The sequence below is a fragment of the Mesoplodon mirus genome, assembly GCF_964341445.2.
Source record: "Mesoplodon mirus genome assembly, chromosome: 5".
Lineage (NCBI taxonomy): Eukaryota > Metazoa > Chordata > Mammalia > Artiodactyla > Ziphiidae > Mesoplodon > Mesoplodon mirus.
The window spans coordinates 40,859,496-40,877,003 of NC_138980.1; the positions used below are offsets into that span (position 1 = coordinate 40,859,496).

General features: G+C 39.1%; 1 protein-coding gene across 1 annotated transcript in view; it reads left to right on the top strand.

Moving 5' to 3' along the window:
* Nucleotides 1-17,508, top strand: part of ADGRE3 (adhesion G protein-coupled receptor E3) — a 33,932-nt gene that overhangs the window by 3,426 nt on the left and 12,998 nt on the right. Inside the window, exons 3-7 of the mRNA XM_082622897.1 lie at nt 4,072-4,227; nt 7,369-7,406; nt 11,957-12,140; nt 15,339-15,455; nt 16,934-17,118. Of these exons, the coding sequence (XP_082479023.1) occupies nt 4,072-4,227; nt 7,369-7,406; nt 11,957-12,140; nt 15,339-15,455; nt 16,934-17,118 (680 nt within the window). The remainder of the gene's footprint in view (nt 1-4,071; nt 4,228-7,368; nt 7,407-11,956; nt 12,141-15,338; nt 15,456-16,933; nt 17,119-17,508) is intronic.

Sequence of the window (17,508 nt, forward strand, 5' to 3'; positions counted from 1 at the left end):
AATTTCTTTTTTCTGGGTTCTTAAAATGAATACTTAGATGGTTTATTTTTTCATCTTTCTTTCTTAAAAATAAAGACATATAAGGTAATAAATCTTCCTCTGAGTATAGATTTAGATATATTCTACAGGATGAAGTATTCTTCTTATTGACCTGTGGATGGTTTGTAATTTCCTTTTGATGTTTTTCTACTCCAAGAATTATGAGGGAGGGTGCTTCCTCATTTCCAAAAGTTAAGATTTTTTGTACATTTTTGCATTATATATTCCTAATTTTATTAGATAATTAAAGAATCATTTCTACTTTTAAATTTTTATTAGGATTTTTAAACTAATGGCTGAAAATCTCTACTTCCTAAGTTTTTATTAGAGATATCTTTGTGGAAGCATATGAATGATTTTATGAAAAAAAAGTATATATTTTATTTTCAAGGAATATAAAATTATTTCTCTCTACATAGGCTTCTATCTCTTTCAGTCTCTATTTCTGTGTGTGTGTGTGTGTGTGTGTGTGTGTGCACACACGTGAGTGCCTTTGTCTCTCTTTCTGTATATGTGTACTTATTGATTTTATTTACTCATTAATTTCCCCATATCTTTACTTTTTATCCACTAGGTCTTTCCTCTGTTTGTATGTGCTTATTGATTGTGATATCTAGTTCTTCTCTACTCTTATTTATTTTTTATCTACTAGTTCCGAGAGAAGTGAATTGACTATCCCAGTATAATTGTATTTTGATTTGTTCTTGCTTCTTACATTTCTACTTGTTTGTGCTTTCTGTATTTATCTATGTTGTTTGGTGCATACATATTTGTGAATGGAATATAATTTTCTTCATAAAATATGTTAAGTATCGATACATAGTTTCCCTCTTTACCTTGTTTAGAACTTTGAACCTTAAATTCCACTGAGTCTGATATTAATATTATACATTGTTTTATTTCTATTTGAATTCTGCTAGTATCTCTTTGTGCACCTCTTTATTTCCAATATTATCAATCTCCCGAAAACAGTATATAGTTGGGTGTCATTTTTTAACCCATTGTTCCACTTACCTACTGCTGCATAATATAATCCAAACTTATTGGCATAAAACAACTGTTTTATTATGCTCATATGGGTCAGGAATTCAGACAAGCAAAACAGTGATGGCTCTTCTCTGCCCCATGATATCTTAGGCCTCAGATTAAAGTCTCAAATGGCTGGTGGTGACTTGGTGCTCAAACAGTTGAGGGTTAGAATTATCTGAAAGCACCTCTCCTCACATGTCTGTGCCTGGGATGGGATAACTCAAAGACTGGAATCATCTAGGACTCTCAACTAGAGCCCCTATGCTAGATCCCTCCATGTAGCTTCAGCTTCTCACAGTTAATGGTTGAACTCTGAGACGTAATGTCTCAGCATGGAGTTTCCAGAGAGTGCGGCTTCAAAGAGACTCACGCAGAATTGCACGTTTTTTATGACTTTGTCTCAAAGTCCCATTGTAACACTTCTGCAATAGTCTGTTGACTAAAGCAGTCCTGAGCACACTTGGACACAAAGGGATAAGACAATGTGCCCACATCTCAATGGAAAGCGTGTCAAATAATTTGGAAGCCACGTTTTGAAACTGCCACACTCAATATTCTAGACTCTATTTTTTTCTCTTTTTTTCCTAGTCTCTATTTTAATAGAAGATTTCCATTTATATTTAGTGTATATTAGTCCATTTATATTTAGTGTAATGATTGACACAGTTACTCCCATGGTCTTACTTTACATTTATTATTAATTTTATATTATTATGATTTCCTCATTTGCCTTTTTCTCTTTTTTTGCATAAGATTTTTTTTAACATCTTTATTGGAGTATAATTGCTTTACAATGCTGTGTTAGTTTCTGCTTTATAACAAAGTGAATCAGCTACACATACACATACATCCCCATATCTCTTCCCTCTTGCATCTCCCTCCCTCCCACCCTCCCTGTCCCACCCCTCTAGGTGGTCACAAAGCACTGAGCTGATCCCCCTGTGCAGCTGCTTCCCACTAGCCTTTTTCTTATTTGTGTTTGTTTTATCAAGTTGCTACTAGTTCCATTTTTCCCTTTATTTATTTAGAATTTCTACTATACTTTTTCATCCTATTAATGGTTACTTTCTCTCTTCTTAATTTCATAATCAAACACATATTTCTCTCCTAATATTTGAAACGCTCATCAATTATTTTTCCCACCAGGTTGCACTGTTTTCCCTACCAAGATGCTTAATTTTACCCTTACTTCCCCTCCCCCATTAAAGAGACGACATCCTTAAAATACTCTTATTTTACTCCTCTCCTTTCCTCCTCTTCCCTCTAATCCCCCCCACCATGAATTTTCACTTTATTTCAACGTTCATTGCAAAACCCTGCTTCCTCTTCCCTTCATCTTCCTCCAAGTTGAGGTTTCTGTACTTGCTAATTTAATACTTGTTAACTTGTTGTTTGCTTGGAGCATTTCTTCGCATGTTTTCTTCAAATTGGGTACATGGGTAATATCTCTCTAAATTATTGTATAACCTCACCTTTCTTTTACTCTAACAAGTAGATTCTATCTTGCCTGTGTAGAGAATTTTTTAACTCCATCTTCTTACCCCAGTAATCCATCGATACATATCCCAGTAATCACAGAAACTGTCTTCAAGTTTACAGGTTTGCAGTTGGGAATTCCAATACCAGATTGAGTCTCATTCTTTTGTAGTGAATTGTAACTACTTTCTATCTCACATTTTGTAAAGTTTTTCTCAGGAGACCATCCTTACTTTCATTGGCTAAGGGTATGTCACAGGACAACCCTATCTGAAAGGGAGGCTGAGAAAGAGAGCACCTGAGAAATGGGAACAAGATTGCCATGCTTGGCCTCCCAAACAAGGAATAACTATTGAGCAAGCAACAGCATCAGCTACACTATGTCACACTCTGAAAATCCAAAATTCCCTGTTTCCTGTAACAGACAGGGGATATCACACATTTTTACTTCCCACTTGACATCGTTGTAACGGGGCTACAGTGACACTGAGGACTGGAGACATAATGATTTAACAAAAACATTCTAACTCAATTAGTTAGGTTAGCAGATGTATTCATCTGCTCAGGTTTCTATAACAAAATACCACAGGCTGGTGGCTTAAACCACAGAAATTTACTTTATAACAGTTTTGGAGGCTGGAAGAAGTCCAGGATCAAAGTTCTGGCAGATTCTATTTCTAGTGAGACCTGCCTTCTCACTATATCTTCACATGGTCTTTCCTCACTGGGCATAATGGCAGAAGCAATGGTTTGGAGTAGCACTCCTGTGTCTCTTCTTATAAGGATGCTAATACTATCAGGTCAGGGCCCCATTCTTATGATCTCATTTAACATCAGTTACCTCCTAAGAGGCCCCATCTCCAAAAACAGCCACACTAGGAGTTAGGGCTTCAACATATGAACTGGGGGTAGGGGAGAGATACAAACATGGTCAGTATCCCATCTATATGCCCTTGGCATTTTTCATTCCTTCATACACCAAGTCTGAGGCTTTCTCTCGCTACTGAAGACCACTCAGTCCACGCTCAGGACAAATGGAAGTACTGGAGAGTTTACATTCCCTGGCAACATTCCTTCACCAATAAATGATAAGATTTTGTGGATAAATACCCCAGCTCCCTCACTCCTTAGGTAAGCTTACATGAAGTGCGTGCTCTACACTGCCTCTCAGAGGTTCGCAGAGGAATTGAGCCTCAGTCGCCCACAGTAGAAATTTCCTGGATAATACCCCCTTTATTTTCTGCCTTCCCTTCCCTGTTTCATTTCATCATTTCCATTCCAGTGTTTTCTGGGACCATCTCCCAAATAAAGTACTTGAACTTGAATCCTTGTCTCAATGTCTGCTTCTTGGAGAACCCAACCAAAATCAATGAAGAAAGGAAAGAACAAAGACAACCATTAGTTTAACTGAGTTGTTTTGGAAAGCCAGGATAGACCCTGCTGGAAACGATACAGCTTCTGGCACATATTTAGATGTTCAATAAATCTTTGTCAAATGAATGACCAAATTTCTCCTTTGTGTTCCAGATATTAATGAATGTAAACCACCCATTAGTGTATATTGTGGTGTGAATGCTGAATGTCAGAATATCAAAGGAAGTTTCTACTGTCGCTGTAACGCTGGATATAAACTCCTCTCTGGGAAAGCACAATTCAATAATTCCAATGAGAACACTTGTCAGAGTAAGAAAATTCTTGTCTTCTTGTCTCCTTTTCTAATTTTTAATTGAGTCTAACACCAGAAAATGTATACTTGTGGTGGGGCCAGGCCATGTCTATTTTCTGGAGGGAAACGGGTGATGGAAAGAGGAGGGGAAAAGGAAAGAAGGAAGTTTATAGAAATAATGGGGTTAAGAAGCCAAGTGAGAGAGTTCCCTGGCGGTCCACTGGTTAGGACTGGGTCCTTTCACTGCCATGTCCCTGGGTTCAATCCCTGGTGGGGAACTAAATCTCACAAGCAGTGCTGTGTGGCAAAAACAAAAAAAGAAGAAGAAGGCAAGTTGGAGATGGAGGTGACAGGGTTGTGGCTGAGAAAAGATTCTTTGAATTGCAAAGTAAAGAAACCCACTCAGGCTAACTTCCGCAGAAAAGATGAGTTTATGATAAAGATGCGTGGAAATGTCTTGGAACTCAAGGGCAATAATGCAGCTGGGATTCTGGAATGAACTGAAGCTGGGGACCAAACACTGTCAGAGCACCCCCAGTCTCTCATACTCTGGGTCTGCTCCTTTCTTCTCTTTCATTGCAAACTGCCTTTTCTGACTCCTTGTCCACAGGACAGGAAATATGGCCACCAACAGCTCCAAATCTTACCATTTTTATTGATCCAACCACCCAAAGAAGGATCAATTGATTCTCTCTTGGACATAATTACATATTACTTGGAAATGTACAAATTGGCCCAATTTGAGTCATATGCCCACCCTCAGATCTGTGACCTTGGATAAGCATGATCACTGTCATAGAAATCATATAGATGGAGAAGATCTATACATAAGAAACATGGGACTTGGCAGACTATCCATGAGGTATTGACTACAGTTGGAATCATAAGAGAGAGGGTCTTTAAAGCTAAATTCTAGGAAACTGATTTGTGGAGAAACAATAATACTGGTAGATAATATTTATTTCATTTGTACTATGTGCCAGGTACAACACTAAGTGCTTTACATTCATTATTTCATTTATTACATGAGGTAAGCACTGTTATTACAGATAAAGAAACTGAAGCACCCAAAAGTTAAGTAACTTGTTCAAGGTCTGCCAACTAATAAGATGATTTTTAACTTACATCAGCCTATATTGAGAGTCCACACTCAGCCACTTGCTACACTGCAACATGGGTCTCAGGGAAGCCATAAAAGGGACAAAGCATGATTTTTTGTTGCAATAATAATAATAATAGTAATAATCAGTTATTCCTCTTTATCAGTCAAGATCAAACCTGGAAAACAGAAACACACTAGGTCTTTTAAACATAAGTAATTTTATATAGAGAATTGGTGCTGGTGAAGAAAGAGCTGAGAAGTCAAAAGGACAGTGAAGCAACCCAGGGATTAGCAATAGCAGAAATCTGTAGCCATCCTATACCTAGGGGGACAGAAGAGGAAGTGGTATTACCAGGTCCCAAAAGCTGGGTCCATCTGATGAGAGTTGGAAATTTGGAAGATAGACAGCCCTCAGATGGCTATTGCAAGGATTAATGAGATAGTACCATTTAAAGCATTTAGTGCAGTACCTATAAGTATTTGCTAATATTGCTAGATTTTCATCTGATTCTCAGGAAAACCAAACTACATTAACAACCCTGCTCCAGATAGAAAGGTCTGGAAAAGTTCAGGTTGCTCTTTAATATCAAGAGTATGTTGTCCACCAATGGGAGGTGCTCCTGCAAGATTCAGGCCCAGGTTACCCTATTTCCCCAAGTCTCAAGCTGGAGCCCACACCAGGGTCTTGGAGCTGCATGTGCTCCAAATGAGGTCCAGGTGGGGAAGGTGACAGAAATGAGTACGGGGTGTGTAGGAAGGGGTTGCTGTGCCATAAGTCCACCACTAACTCAGACAATCAATAAATGAATTAATGAATTAAATAATGAATAAATGAATTAAAAATTAATAAAAATAAAAATTAAATATTAAAAATAAAAATTAATTAAAAATTTAAAATGAATTAATGAGTAAATGAATGAAAGAATATGATTGAACCCAAAGTGAATTAGTGTTTTACTAGGCAGCAGGCACCTCTGTTGACAACGTATAAACAGGCTGAGATTTTGCCTGGGTTATGATGTTAATCTGTTAAACTCACCTTATCTTACAAGAAAGAGAAATGTCTTAGCTATTTTCCTAATTTTAAGACATTTTCTAATTTTAAGAGCTCTTTTATATGGATTGAGTCCATCCAGGGTTAGTTACCACCAAGGTTGGTACGTCCAAGAAAGCCCTCACAAAAAAAGTATAGAGCTTTCAACCAAAAGCATGTTTTTCTACAATGAATGTGGTTTCCAATAACAAACATTTTCAGACTCAGGCTGTAAGTAAAAGTTCTTGAACTCTTAAGACAAAACCTTCAATGTACAGGAAAACTCTTTGCTCTTTTTAGCAAATAGACTCAGCTGAAAACCAAGACACAGAATAAGTATAGATTTAACCTCAGTATGATGGTAACAGATATGTAAACATTTGCTAGACTTTTCTCGTCTTTCTAAAATAGAGATGATTATCCTCACCACGTACAATACAAGAAGCAATATACAAAGGTCCCATTAACAGCTGACATTCTAGTCTCAGTTATAATTCCCAGCCAGGCTGAATTTTAAAACCTGAAGCACCGAATTTTCTGTTTCCTCAGCAATTTCAGTTATAATGTTCAGCCAGTTCTGAATGAAAGAATTTGAAGCTTACAATTTTCCACTTCCTCTATGCCAAGGTATCTCTACCACAGCAGTATTGACTTTTGGGGTCCCATAATTCTTTGTGGTCAGAAGCCGTTCTGTGCATTGTAGGGTGTTAAGCAGCATCCCAAGCCTCCACGCACTAGATACCTGTAACATCCCCCACCCCAAGTCATGAGTGACCACCAAAAATATCTCCAGCCATTGCCAGTGTCCCCTGGAGGCAAAATCACTCTAAGTTGAAAAACACTGCTCTATACCACGACAGGGAATTTGGACTCTGATCCCCCAAAAGAGCAAATGACCTTGTCAGGAAACATAAAGTGTATGAGTTCAGACCTTCTAGATGCAAAGTTACCCACCTTACCTGCCAACCTCTCCACACTTTTACTTTCAATTCCGACAGTAATATCCTTTGTTGTCTTTTTCAGAAACCACCCCCTCAGAGACAACCAGTAGCATGAAAAAGGTGAGTGGAAGCTGAATCCTGGAACCTAGCCAGGTAACAAATATTTACAAATCTCAAAGCTAGCAAATGGAGGTGAATACTATATATTATATGTGTTGTATATGTCATATACCATATATATGATAATATAAAATATATAATATATATTATGACAACATATTTGATATATATTAATTATAATATGTGTTAATTATATTATTATAATGTTATCTAATATGTATTATATATAATTATGATATATACATGTATATATCATATGTATGTATGTTTATTGCTACATATCTCACTATAGAGATATATAGATACAGTGTGTATGTAAATAAGGGCGTATGTGTATGTGTATATAGGTATGTGTGTGTCTGCCCCCTAAAGAGACGATCTATCCCAAACCAAGAAAGACAGACTAAGCAAGACTGTATTAGAATATGCTGAGCTGTTTTAACAAAGAGGCCCAAATATCCAATGGCTTTAAAAAGATGGATCTTTATTATTTTCTGACTTATCAGTCCAGAGGCAAGGAATCTAGGCTGGTGAAGGGATTCTGCTCCATGAGTCCATTAAGTGTACCCATGGTCTTTCCATACTGTTGCTCCATCATCCCCTGGCATCTTGTCCTCAACTGCATAGCCAAAGCTGGGTTGCTGCAATGCTGCATTCGTACTGGTGGATAGAGGGAAGAGGGTGCCAAGGGCAAGTTCTCTGGAGTACAAGGTGAAGAGAGGAGAGTAGAGAGAGGGCCTCTCTCCTCATCTACTCACTATTTGATATGCTAATAATGTCAGGATAACTTCCTTGGAGACATGTCTTTTTTTTTCTTTCTTTCTTTTTTTTGGATGTGTTGGGTCTTCATTGCTGCACGCAGGCTTTCTCTAGTTGTAGCGAGAAGGGGTTGCTCTTGGTTGCGGTGCACAGCCTTCTTATTACAGTGGCTTCTCTTGTTGCAGAGCATGGGCTCTAGGCACACGGGCTCAGTAGTTGTGGCTCATAGGCTCTAGAGTGTAGGCTCAGTAGTTGTGGTGCATGGGCTTAGTTGCTCTGCAGAATGTGGGATCTTCCCGGACCAGGGCTCGGACCAATGTCCCCTGCATTGGCAGGCGGAGTCTTAATGACTGAGCCACAAGGGAAGTCCCTAGAGACATGTCTTAAGGTGACAACCCAGAAGTCGCATATATCAGAGCCAAACCTAGCTGCAAGGGAGGCTGGGACAATATGGTCTGTGGTTGGGTAGCATGGCCCAGATAAAATATGAGGAATTCATTCAATTATTAAAAGTAAGAGGGGGAAATGGATATTGTAGGACAATTAAGAGAGAGAAACCAAAAAAATGCCTGATAGGTAGTAATCATTTAGTGTCTGTAAACTGACTCTGAATTTTAACAAAAAGAATGATGCGTGTCTCTGAGAATCTATAGTCTAGCAGAATGGACTTGTCCCTTATTTGCCCAACTCCCCACCCTCACCCTGCTCTACTCCAGAGACACTGTTCATGCCTTGCCCTCCCAAGCTCCAGGCCTCCAAGTACATGCTGTTCTCTCAACCTGAAACTCCTTTTTCCAGTTCCTCACCTGGCTGGTTCCTCCCATTCTTCCTTAGTCAAGACTCAATTCAGGGGACTTCCCTGGTAGTGCAGTGGTTAAGAATCCACCTGCCAATGCAGGGGACATGGGTTCGAGCCCTGGTCTGGGAAGATCCCACATGCTGCAGAGCAACTAAGCCCATGCACCACAACTACTGAGCCTGCACTCTAGAGCCTATGAGCCTGTGAGCTTAGTTCCCTGGTCTGGGAACTAAGATCCCACACGCCTCGAGGCAACTAAGCCCATGCACCACATCTCCTGAGCCTGTGCTCTAGAGCCTGCACGCCACAACTACTGAAGCCCGCACACCTAGAGCCCGTGCTCTGCAACAAGAGAAGCCACCACAATGAGAAGCACGCGCACTGCAACAAAGAGTAGCCCCCGCTCGCCACAACTAGGGAAAGCCCACGCGCAGCAATGAAGACCCAACACAGCCAAAAATTAATTAATTAATTAATTTTAAAAAGACTCAATTCAGGTGTCGTGTCCTCCTGGATGGCCTCCCTAAACTCCTCCATCTTAGTTAATATCCCCCCACTATGTTCTCACAGTAGGGGATGTGGGGTTTAGAAGTGTAGAAAGAGGTTTGAATCCCAGCACCACAATGGCAAGTGACATGGGCAAAATGATGAGCTCTCTGTGTTAGGGTTCTCCAGAGAAACAGAACCAATAGGAGAAAAGATATAAAGAGATTTGTTATAAGGAATTGGCTGACAGGCCCCGAAATCTGTAGTTGACAAGCTGAAGACCAAGAAGAGTTGATTGTGTAGTTCCAGTTTGAATCCAGAGGTCTGAGACCCAGGAAGAGCCGATGTTTCCGTTCGAGTTTGAAGGAAGAAAACAATGTCCCAGCTCAAGGCTGGAACTGTCAGTCAGGCAGGAGGAAAATCCCTTCCTCAGAGTTCTTGTTCTAGTCAGGCCTCCAACTGCCTGGATGATCCCCAGCCACATCAGGAAGGACAATCTGCTTTATTTCATCTATCCATTCAGATGTTAATTTCATCCAGAAACACCCTCACAGACACACCCAGAATGATTCTTGACCAATATCTGTGTAACTCATTACCCAGTTAAGTTGAAACATAAAATTAACCTTCACGCTCTTCAAGATCAATTTACTCATCTGTAAGACGGGGGTGGTAATGGCACCCTTGGATAGATGAGCAGGTTAGATGAGGTAATATATGTGTAGTATTTAGCACAGTGCCTGACCCAGAATACATGTTCCATCTATGTTATCCATCATTATCTCCATCAGATAATAGTTACATGGTGTGCTGTCACCCTCTAGACAGTGAGCTTCTTGAGGGCAGGAATCAGACCAAGTCCACATTGGGAGCTCAGCAACTGTCCATTGAAGTAATGAACAAATAATCATGTTATCAACAGGAGCATTTCATTATAAAGTGTCATTTCCATGTTCCTCAAAAAATTAAACATAGAATTACCAGGTGACACGGCAATTCCACTCCTAGGAATATACCCAAGAGAACTGAAAGCAGGGACCCAAACATATACCCAGACAAAAGTATACTTCAAAAAGATACATATACCCTTATTTCATAGCAGCACTATCCACAATAGCCAAGACATGGAAACAACCTAAATGTCCATTGACAGATGAATGGATAAAGAAGATGTGGTATATATATACAATGGAATACTACTCAGTCATAAAAAGAATGAAATAATGCCATTTGCAGCAACATGCATGGACCTAGAGATTATCATACTAAGTGAAGTCAGTCAGAAAGAGAAAGACAAATACCATATGATATCACTTGCATGTAGAATCTAAAGTATGACACAAATGAACTTATTTACAAAACAGAAACAGACTCATAGACATAGAGAACAGACTTTTGATTGCCAAGGAGGGGGGAGGGCAGTAAGAGAGGTGTGGAAGGAGAGTTTGGGGTTAGCAGATGCAGACTATTATATATATTGTAAAATGGATAAACAACAAGGTCCTACTTTATAGCACACGGAACTATATTCAGTATCCTGTGATAAACCATAATGGAAAAGAATATGAAAAAGAATGTATATAAAACTAAATCATTTTGCTGTACAGCAGAAATTAACACATTGTAAATCAACTATACTTCAATAAAATAAACTTTTAAAAGAAGAAAGCAGGGACCCAAATAGATACTTGTACACCTATGTTCTTAGCAGCACTATTCACAATAGCCAAAAGGCAGAAATGACCCAAATGTCCACCAACAGATGAATGGATGAATAAAATGTGGTATATCCATACAGTGGAATATTATTCAGCCATAAAAAATGAAGTTCTGATTCCCACTACGACATGGATGACCTTAAAAACATTATGTTTAGTGACAGAAGTCAGACACAAAAGATCACATAGTGTATGATTCCATTCATATGAAATGTCCAGAATAGGCAAATCCATGGAAACAGAAGGCAGATTTGTGCTTTCCAGAGGCTCGGGAAAGGGAGAATGGGGAGTAACTCTTTAATGGGTTTTATCTGGGGATGATGGAAATATTTTAGAACTACATGGAGGTGATGATTCCACAACATCATGAATGTACTCAATTGTCACTAACTTGATCCCCTGGGGATCAAAATCGCCTCCAGTTAGGAACCACTGGTCTATTTCTAGAAACCTTACCACTTCCTTGTTGGTAAAAGATGTTCATAATAACTAACACTTATATGGTGTTTACCAGGCACAGACACTGTTCTAAAAATGTAGCATCTCTTCACTTATTTAATCTTCCCCAAAACTCTATGGGGTCTTAGTTCTGTCCTCATTCTAAACAGGGTACCTGAGGCACAGAGCGACTGAGTGACTTTCCCAAGGTTGCTCAGCAGGTGAATTGTGGGGTCAGGATTTAAACTAGTTGTCTGGCTCCAGCACCTGCTTTCTTGTGTTTTCTTCTGACCCTCTGGATGTGGGACCTATCAGATTGGATTTTTTTTTAATTCTTTATCTCTTCAAAGATGCAACAGGTTGTTGAGGATATCGAGTCACTTCTCACCAATAAGACTGTATGGGGAATGGAAGAGAGGAGAAACATCACAGCCACGTTCACATATATTCTCCAGAAAGTGGAATCACTTGTTCTAGAAACTGCCTTGAAAACCCCAGACCAAGAACTCCAGAAAGTCCAAAACCATACTGTGGGTAAGAAGACAATAAGGCATGATACACACAGGGTTTGGTTACTAACTGGGGTCTGGATTGAGCAATTAGAAAAGTAAATAAGTACTGCATGAGTCCATTAATATAAAATTCTAGAAAATGCAAACTAATCTATAATGACAGGGAGGAGAGGGCAGGTGAAGGGATGAAAAAAGGGCATGAGAAAAATTTGGAGAAATTGTTGGGGGTGATAGAAATGCTCTCTACCTTGATTGTGGTGGTGGTTTTACAGATGTATACACTCAATGAAACTCCTCCAGTTGTACACTTTAATACATGTGGGGTTTTTTTTTCGGTACGCGGGCCTCTCATTGTTGTGGCCTCCCCCGTTGCAGAGCACAGGCTCCGGACGCGCAGGATCAGCGGCCATGGTTCACGGGCCCAGCCGCTCCACGGCATGTGGGATCCTCCCGGACCGGGGCACGAACCCGCGTCCCCTGCATCGGTAGGCCGACTCCCAACCACTGCGCCACCAGGGAATCCCAATACATGCAATGTTTTGTACGTCAATTACACCTCCATAGAGCTGTTTTTTAAAATTGCCAGTGGGGGAATTCCCTGGTGGTCCAGTGGTTAGTACTTGGTGCTTTCACTGCCAGGACCTGAGTGGAGCTGGGAACTAATATCCCACAAGCCGCCTGACATGGCCAAAAATTTTTTTTTTTTTTTTTTTTTTTTTTTTTTTTTTTTTTTTTGCGGTATGCGGGCCTCTCACTGTTGTGGCCTCTCCCGTTGCGGAGCACAGGCTCCGGACGCGCAGGCCCAGCGGCCATGGCTCACGGGCCCAGCCGCTCCGCGGCATATGGGATCCTCCCAGACCGGGGCACGAACCCGTATCCCCTGCATCGGCAGGCGGACTCTCAACCACTGCGCCACCAGGGAGGCCCCAAAAATTTTTTTAATAAAAATAATTTTTTAAAATTAAAAAAATTTTTTTAAATAAATAAAAATTGTCAGTGGTTTCTAATCCTGAGTCTGGGATTCTGGCTTGAAGTTAGGTTTTTGGTTTTTTTTCAACCAGTGCTTACATAACTTAACAACACACGTCACAGTGATGCTACTTAAACCATCCCAGAAGGAACATCTTACTATATATTTTTAAAATAAAAATACTTTTATTAAGGAATTCCCTGGTGTTCCAGTGGTTAGGACTCGGCACTTTCACTGCCGGGACCCGAGTTTGGGGAACTAAGATCCTGCAAGCCATGCGGTGCAGCCAAAAAAAAAAAAACTTTTATTATACTAGTCACACATATTCATTATATATCTATGTGATGAGATGATATGTCAATTAGCTTGACCTTGGTAATTGTTTCACTATGTATATGTGTGTGTGTCAAGTCTTCATACTGTACACCATAAATATATACAATTTTTGTTTTTGAAAATAAAAATAAATAAAATACCATAGAAAAGCCAAGTATTAAATTTTTCAAAAATTAGGAAAAAACATGTACACAAAACTAAATTGAGACCACCCAAATCTGCCCACAACCCAATCCTCCAATCTGATACCCAGGTAGGCACATGTCTGATGAAGAGACACATGTTTGTTGTGTATGTTACAATTTACATATGGTTGCACAACCTGCTTTCTCACTCACTACATTACTAACATCTTTCCATGTAAATCATATACATCATCATTACCTATGTTACTGTCTTCAATGGCTTATAGAGTTACATTGTATGTATAATTTATTTATACTATATATTTATTTATACTATAATTTATTTATTTCCCTATTCTGGTAAATGCAGGTTGTTACCAAACAACCCCGTGACAAAGACCATTGAAAATTTATCTGTGTGTTTGTTTGATGTTTTCTTAGGATAAATTTATAGAAGAGGAATTGTTAGGTCAAAGGGAAAAAAACATTTTATAGACTTTTGATACATGTCACTCTATTGGCCTCCAGAAATGCTGTTTGCTGTGCTTTTTATTCAGCTCAGAGATGTCAGTGTATTTGTGTATGCCTAACTAACCATTTTGTTTTACCAACTTGCATGATAAAGTACTTTATAGTCTATAAACATAATAATTTTTAAAATTGTTTTAATAAAATAAAATTCAGTGTCTAACCTTCCTGGGAAACCAGAATCTGCACAATTTCATTCAAAATTAAACCAGATTACAAGTAACTCTCATCTTTCCTGATTTGGCCAGTTCCTAACTGTTTAATCGATGACCAGTACCCTTACCTCAGGGTCTTTAGTCTCCTCATCTATAAAATGAGATAATAATGCTGCATATAATACACTTACAACTAGGGCTGGTAATTGCTATAATTTTGATTATTCTACTTTCCACTCTTTAGTATTATAAAGTTTTATTTAAATAGTATCATTTTTTATATTCCTATCTACTTTATAATAGTATCACTCTTTAAGTGCTATTTTGTTACTTGCTTCTTTTTAACTTTTTTAAACATATACAAAAGGAGACATAATAAGCCTACTGCGCTCATCATCCAGATTGAATAATTTCCAACTCATGACCAGTCTCAGACTGTCTGATTTTTAAGATAAATATTTTCATGAGCTTATTTCCTGCTCTTTTTTTTTTTTCTTTTGGCCATGCCATGTGACTTGCGGGATCTTAGTTCCCCCGACCAGGGATCAAACCCGTGCCCCCTGCAGTGGAAGCATGCAGTCCTAAGCACTGGACCGCCAGGAAATTCCCTTATTTCCTGCTTTTCTGCGACTTCATTTTTATTGGAAGCATCGTTCCCCATTAAAGAGATAAGCCATAAATTATTTAATCAGTTCCTTCTTAAACATTTAGGTCACTTCCCATTTTTCACCATTATCATCTTTGCTGCTGTGAAATTAGCTACATCTTTCTTGTAGCTAATTCTGCCCTCTTATCCATGATTGTTTTCCTAGAATAAATTCCTAGAAACAGAATTGTTGCTTCAAAGACAATATGCTAGGGAATATTATTTAAGAACTTGGTTTCAGGAGTTAGAGTCGTACTTAAATTCTGAACTTCAGTTTCCTCATCTGAACAATGGTTCCTCATGGCGTTATATGATGCTGTTATAAGATGATGATGTATAAGGATCTTAGTCCAGTGCCTGGCACATCCTAGACATTCAGTAGATTTGAGCTTTTTGTGTAGCTATGCACATTTTTAAAACTTATAATAATGGTAAGCTTGCCCGTTGGTTTTCTTACCAGCTGTTGAAACTCGAGTTGTTACAGACAATTGCTCCAAGGGAGTCACCTTCAAGTTGAACGCCCAAATGAACTCCATGGATATAAATTGCAGTGACATCATCCAGGGAAACACACAAGGTACATGTGGTGGCTGCATGCAGAATCCCTAAGACACGCAGAGCAATATCACTGTGTGAGTAGTAAGGAAAGGTCCACAATAGGCTCCTCCCTAATGGGTCTGTTACCCTAAAACTGTGTCATTTGAGTCTTTTCCTTAAAAAAAAATATTTTTAAGGTAGAGGCTTTCTATTCTTCAGCATGAAAGAGACTTCTTTGCAGTTGAGGGGTTGTTCTACCTGGGTCTCAGTTTAGGTTCGCTCAGAAGCAGTCCATGGACAAGTATAAGGAGTTCAATTGTAATGATTTTATTTGGGAGATGATCCCAGGAAGCATCAGTAGGTGTATCAGCCAGGGTTCTCCAGAGAAACAGAACCAGTGGTGTGTGTGTGTGTGTGTGTGTGTGTGTGTGTGTGGAGAGAGAGACAGGGACAAAGACAGAGATTTTAAGGAATTAGCTCCTGTGATTGTGGAGGGTAGCAAGTCTAAAATCTAGCCAGCAGGCTGAAGACCCAGGGAAGAGTTGTTGCAGCTTGAGTTGCTCCGCAACAAGAGAAGCCACCGCAATGAGAAGCCCGCGCACCACAACGAAGAGTAGCCCCCGCTCACCAAAACTAGAGAAAGCCCGCGCGCAGCAATGAAGACCCAGTGCAGCCAAAAATAAAATAAAATAAATAATCTTTTTAAGTAAAAAAAAAAAAAAAAAGAATACCCAATGTAGGATACCATTTATGTGAATTTTTAAACACAGAAAACAATACTGTATATTATAATGGAAACATGCTTATGTAGTAAAATTACAAATGTATTCATGGAAAGGCCACACTTCCACTTCAAGTCCGTGGTTATTTCTCGAGAAGGAAGAAAGAGAATTAAATAATAGTGGGATCTTTAGCCATATCTAAAACATTTTATTTCTTAAAAAATACCTAATTCTGAAGCCAATACGACAAAACTATAATATATTTTAAATCTGAGTGTAAATGTCTGTTATGTCTTTTTTATAGTTTTCTAAGTGTTTGAAATATAAGCTAAACTTTTTTAGAAAATAAAGATGTTTTAAAATAACTCATCATTTACCACATGCTTGGCACTGTGCTAGGAGCCCTGTGGTTTCCAAATGAAGTATCCGGTATTAGTTACCCAGTAAGTTTAGTGCCTGTTGGAAAAATAGGATTAATCCACAGGAAATAATTAATGGACAGTTGTTTTCTCTTTGGCACGGCAGGGACTGCACTTGAAATACGAATTTGGAGAAAGACACATCAAGCTGCCTGAGGATCTAGGGAAGACTTCCCGAGCCAAAGGCTGGGTTGGAGCTGGGTCTTTGAGTAGGAGTTGTGAATATTTGGGTAGGAAGAGCAGGAGAGGAAAAGTAAACTTCCTAGGCACAACTGAGCCCAGGTGTGGCGATCATGGGAGTCTGGCAGGTATGGAGTGGGAAAGGGCAACAGAAGGAAGGTGGCACTTTTTAAGACTCCATTATTCTGTTTCCTCAGGTCCCAGTGCAGCTGCCTTTGTTTCATACTCTTCTCTTGGAAACATCATAAATGCAACTTTTTTTGAAGAGGTGAATGAGAAAGATCAAGTTTACCTGAGCTCCCAGATAGTGAGTGCTGCTATTGGACCCAAAAGGAACACATCTCTCTCCCAGCCTGTGAGTCTAAGTTTCCAGCACGTGAAGGTGGGTGAAAGCTGCAATTTGTACTTCCTTAGGTTTCATGGATGTTAGACCAAACAATTTTTAAATACTCCCAAGTCAATGATTCTGGACCTGCACTGTGCAATATCGTAGCCAGGAGCCAACTACAGTTATTGAGCATTTGAAATAGGGTGAGTCTGAACTGAGATTTTGAAGACTTAGTATTTCCAGGTTTAGATTCAGTATTTCCAGACTTTGAAGACTTAGTAAGAAAAACAATGTGTTAAGCATCTCAATAATTTTATACTGATTACATGTATTGATTTATATTGACATATTAAAAGATATTATTTTGAATATAGTGCTTTAAATAAAATATTTTATTAAAATTAATTTGACCTGTTTCTTTTCCTTTTTTAGTGTGGTAGTAGA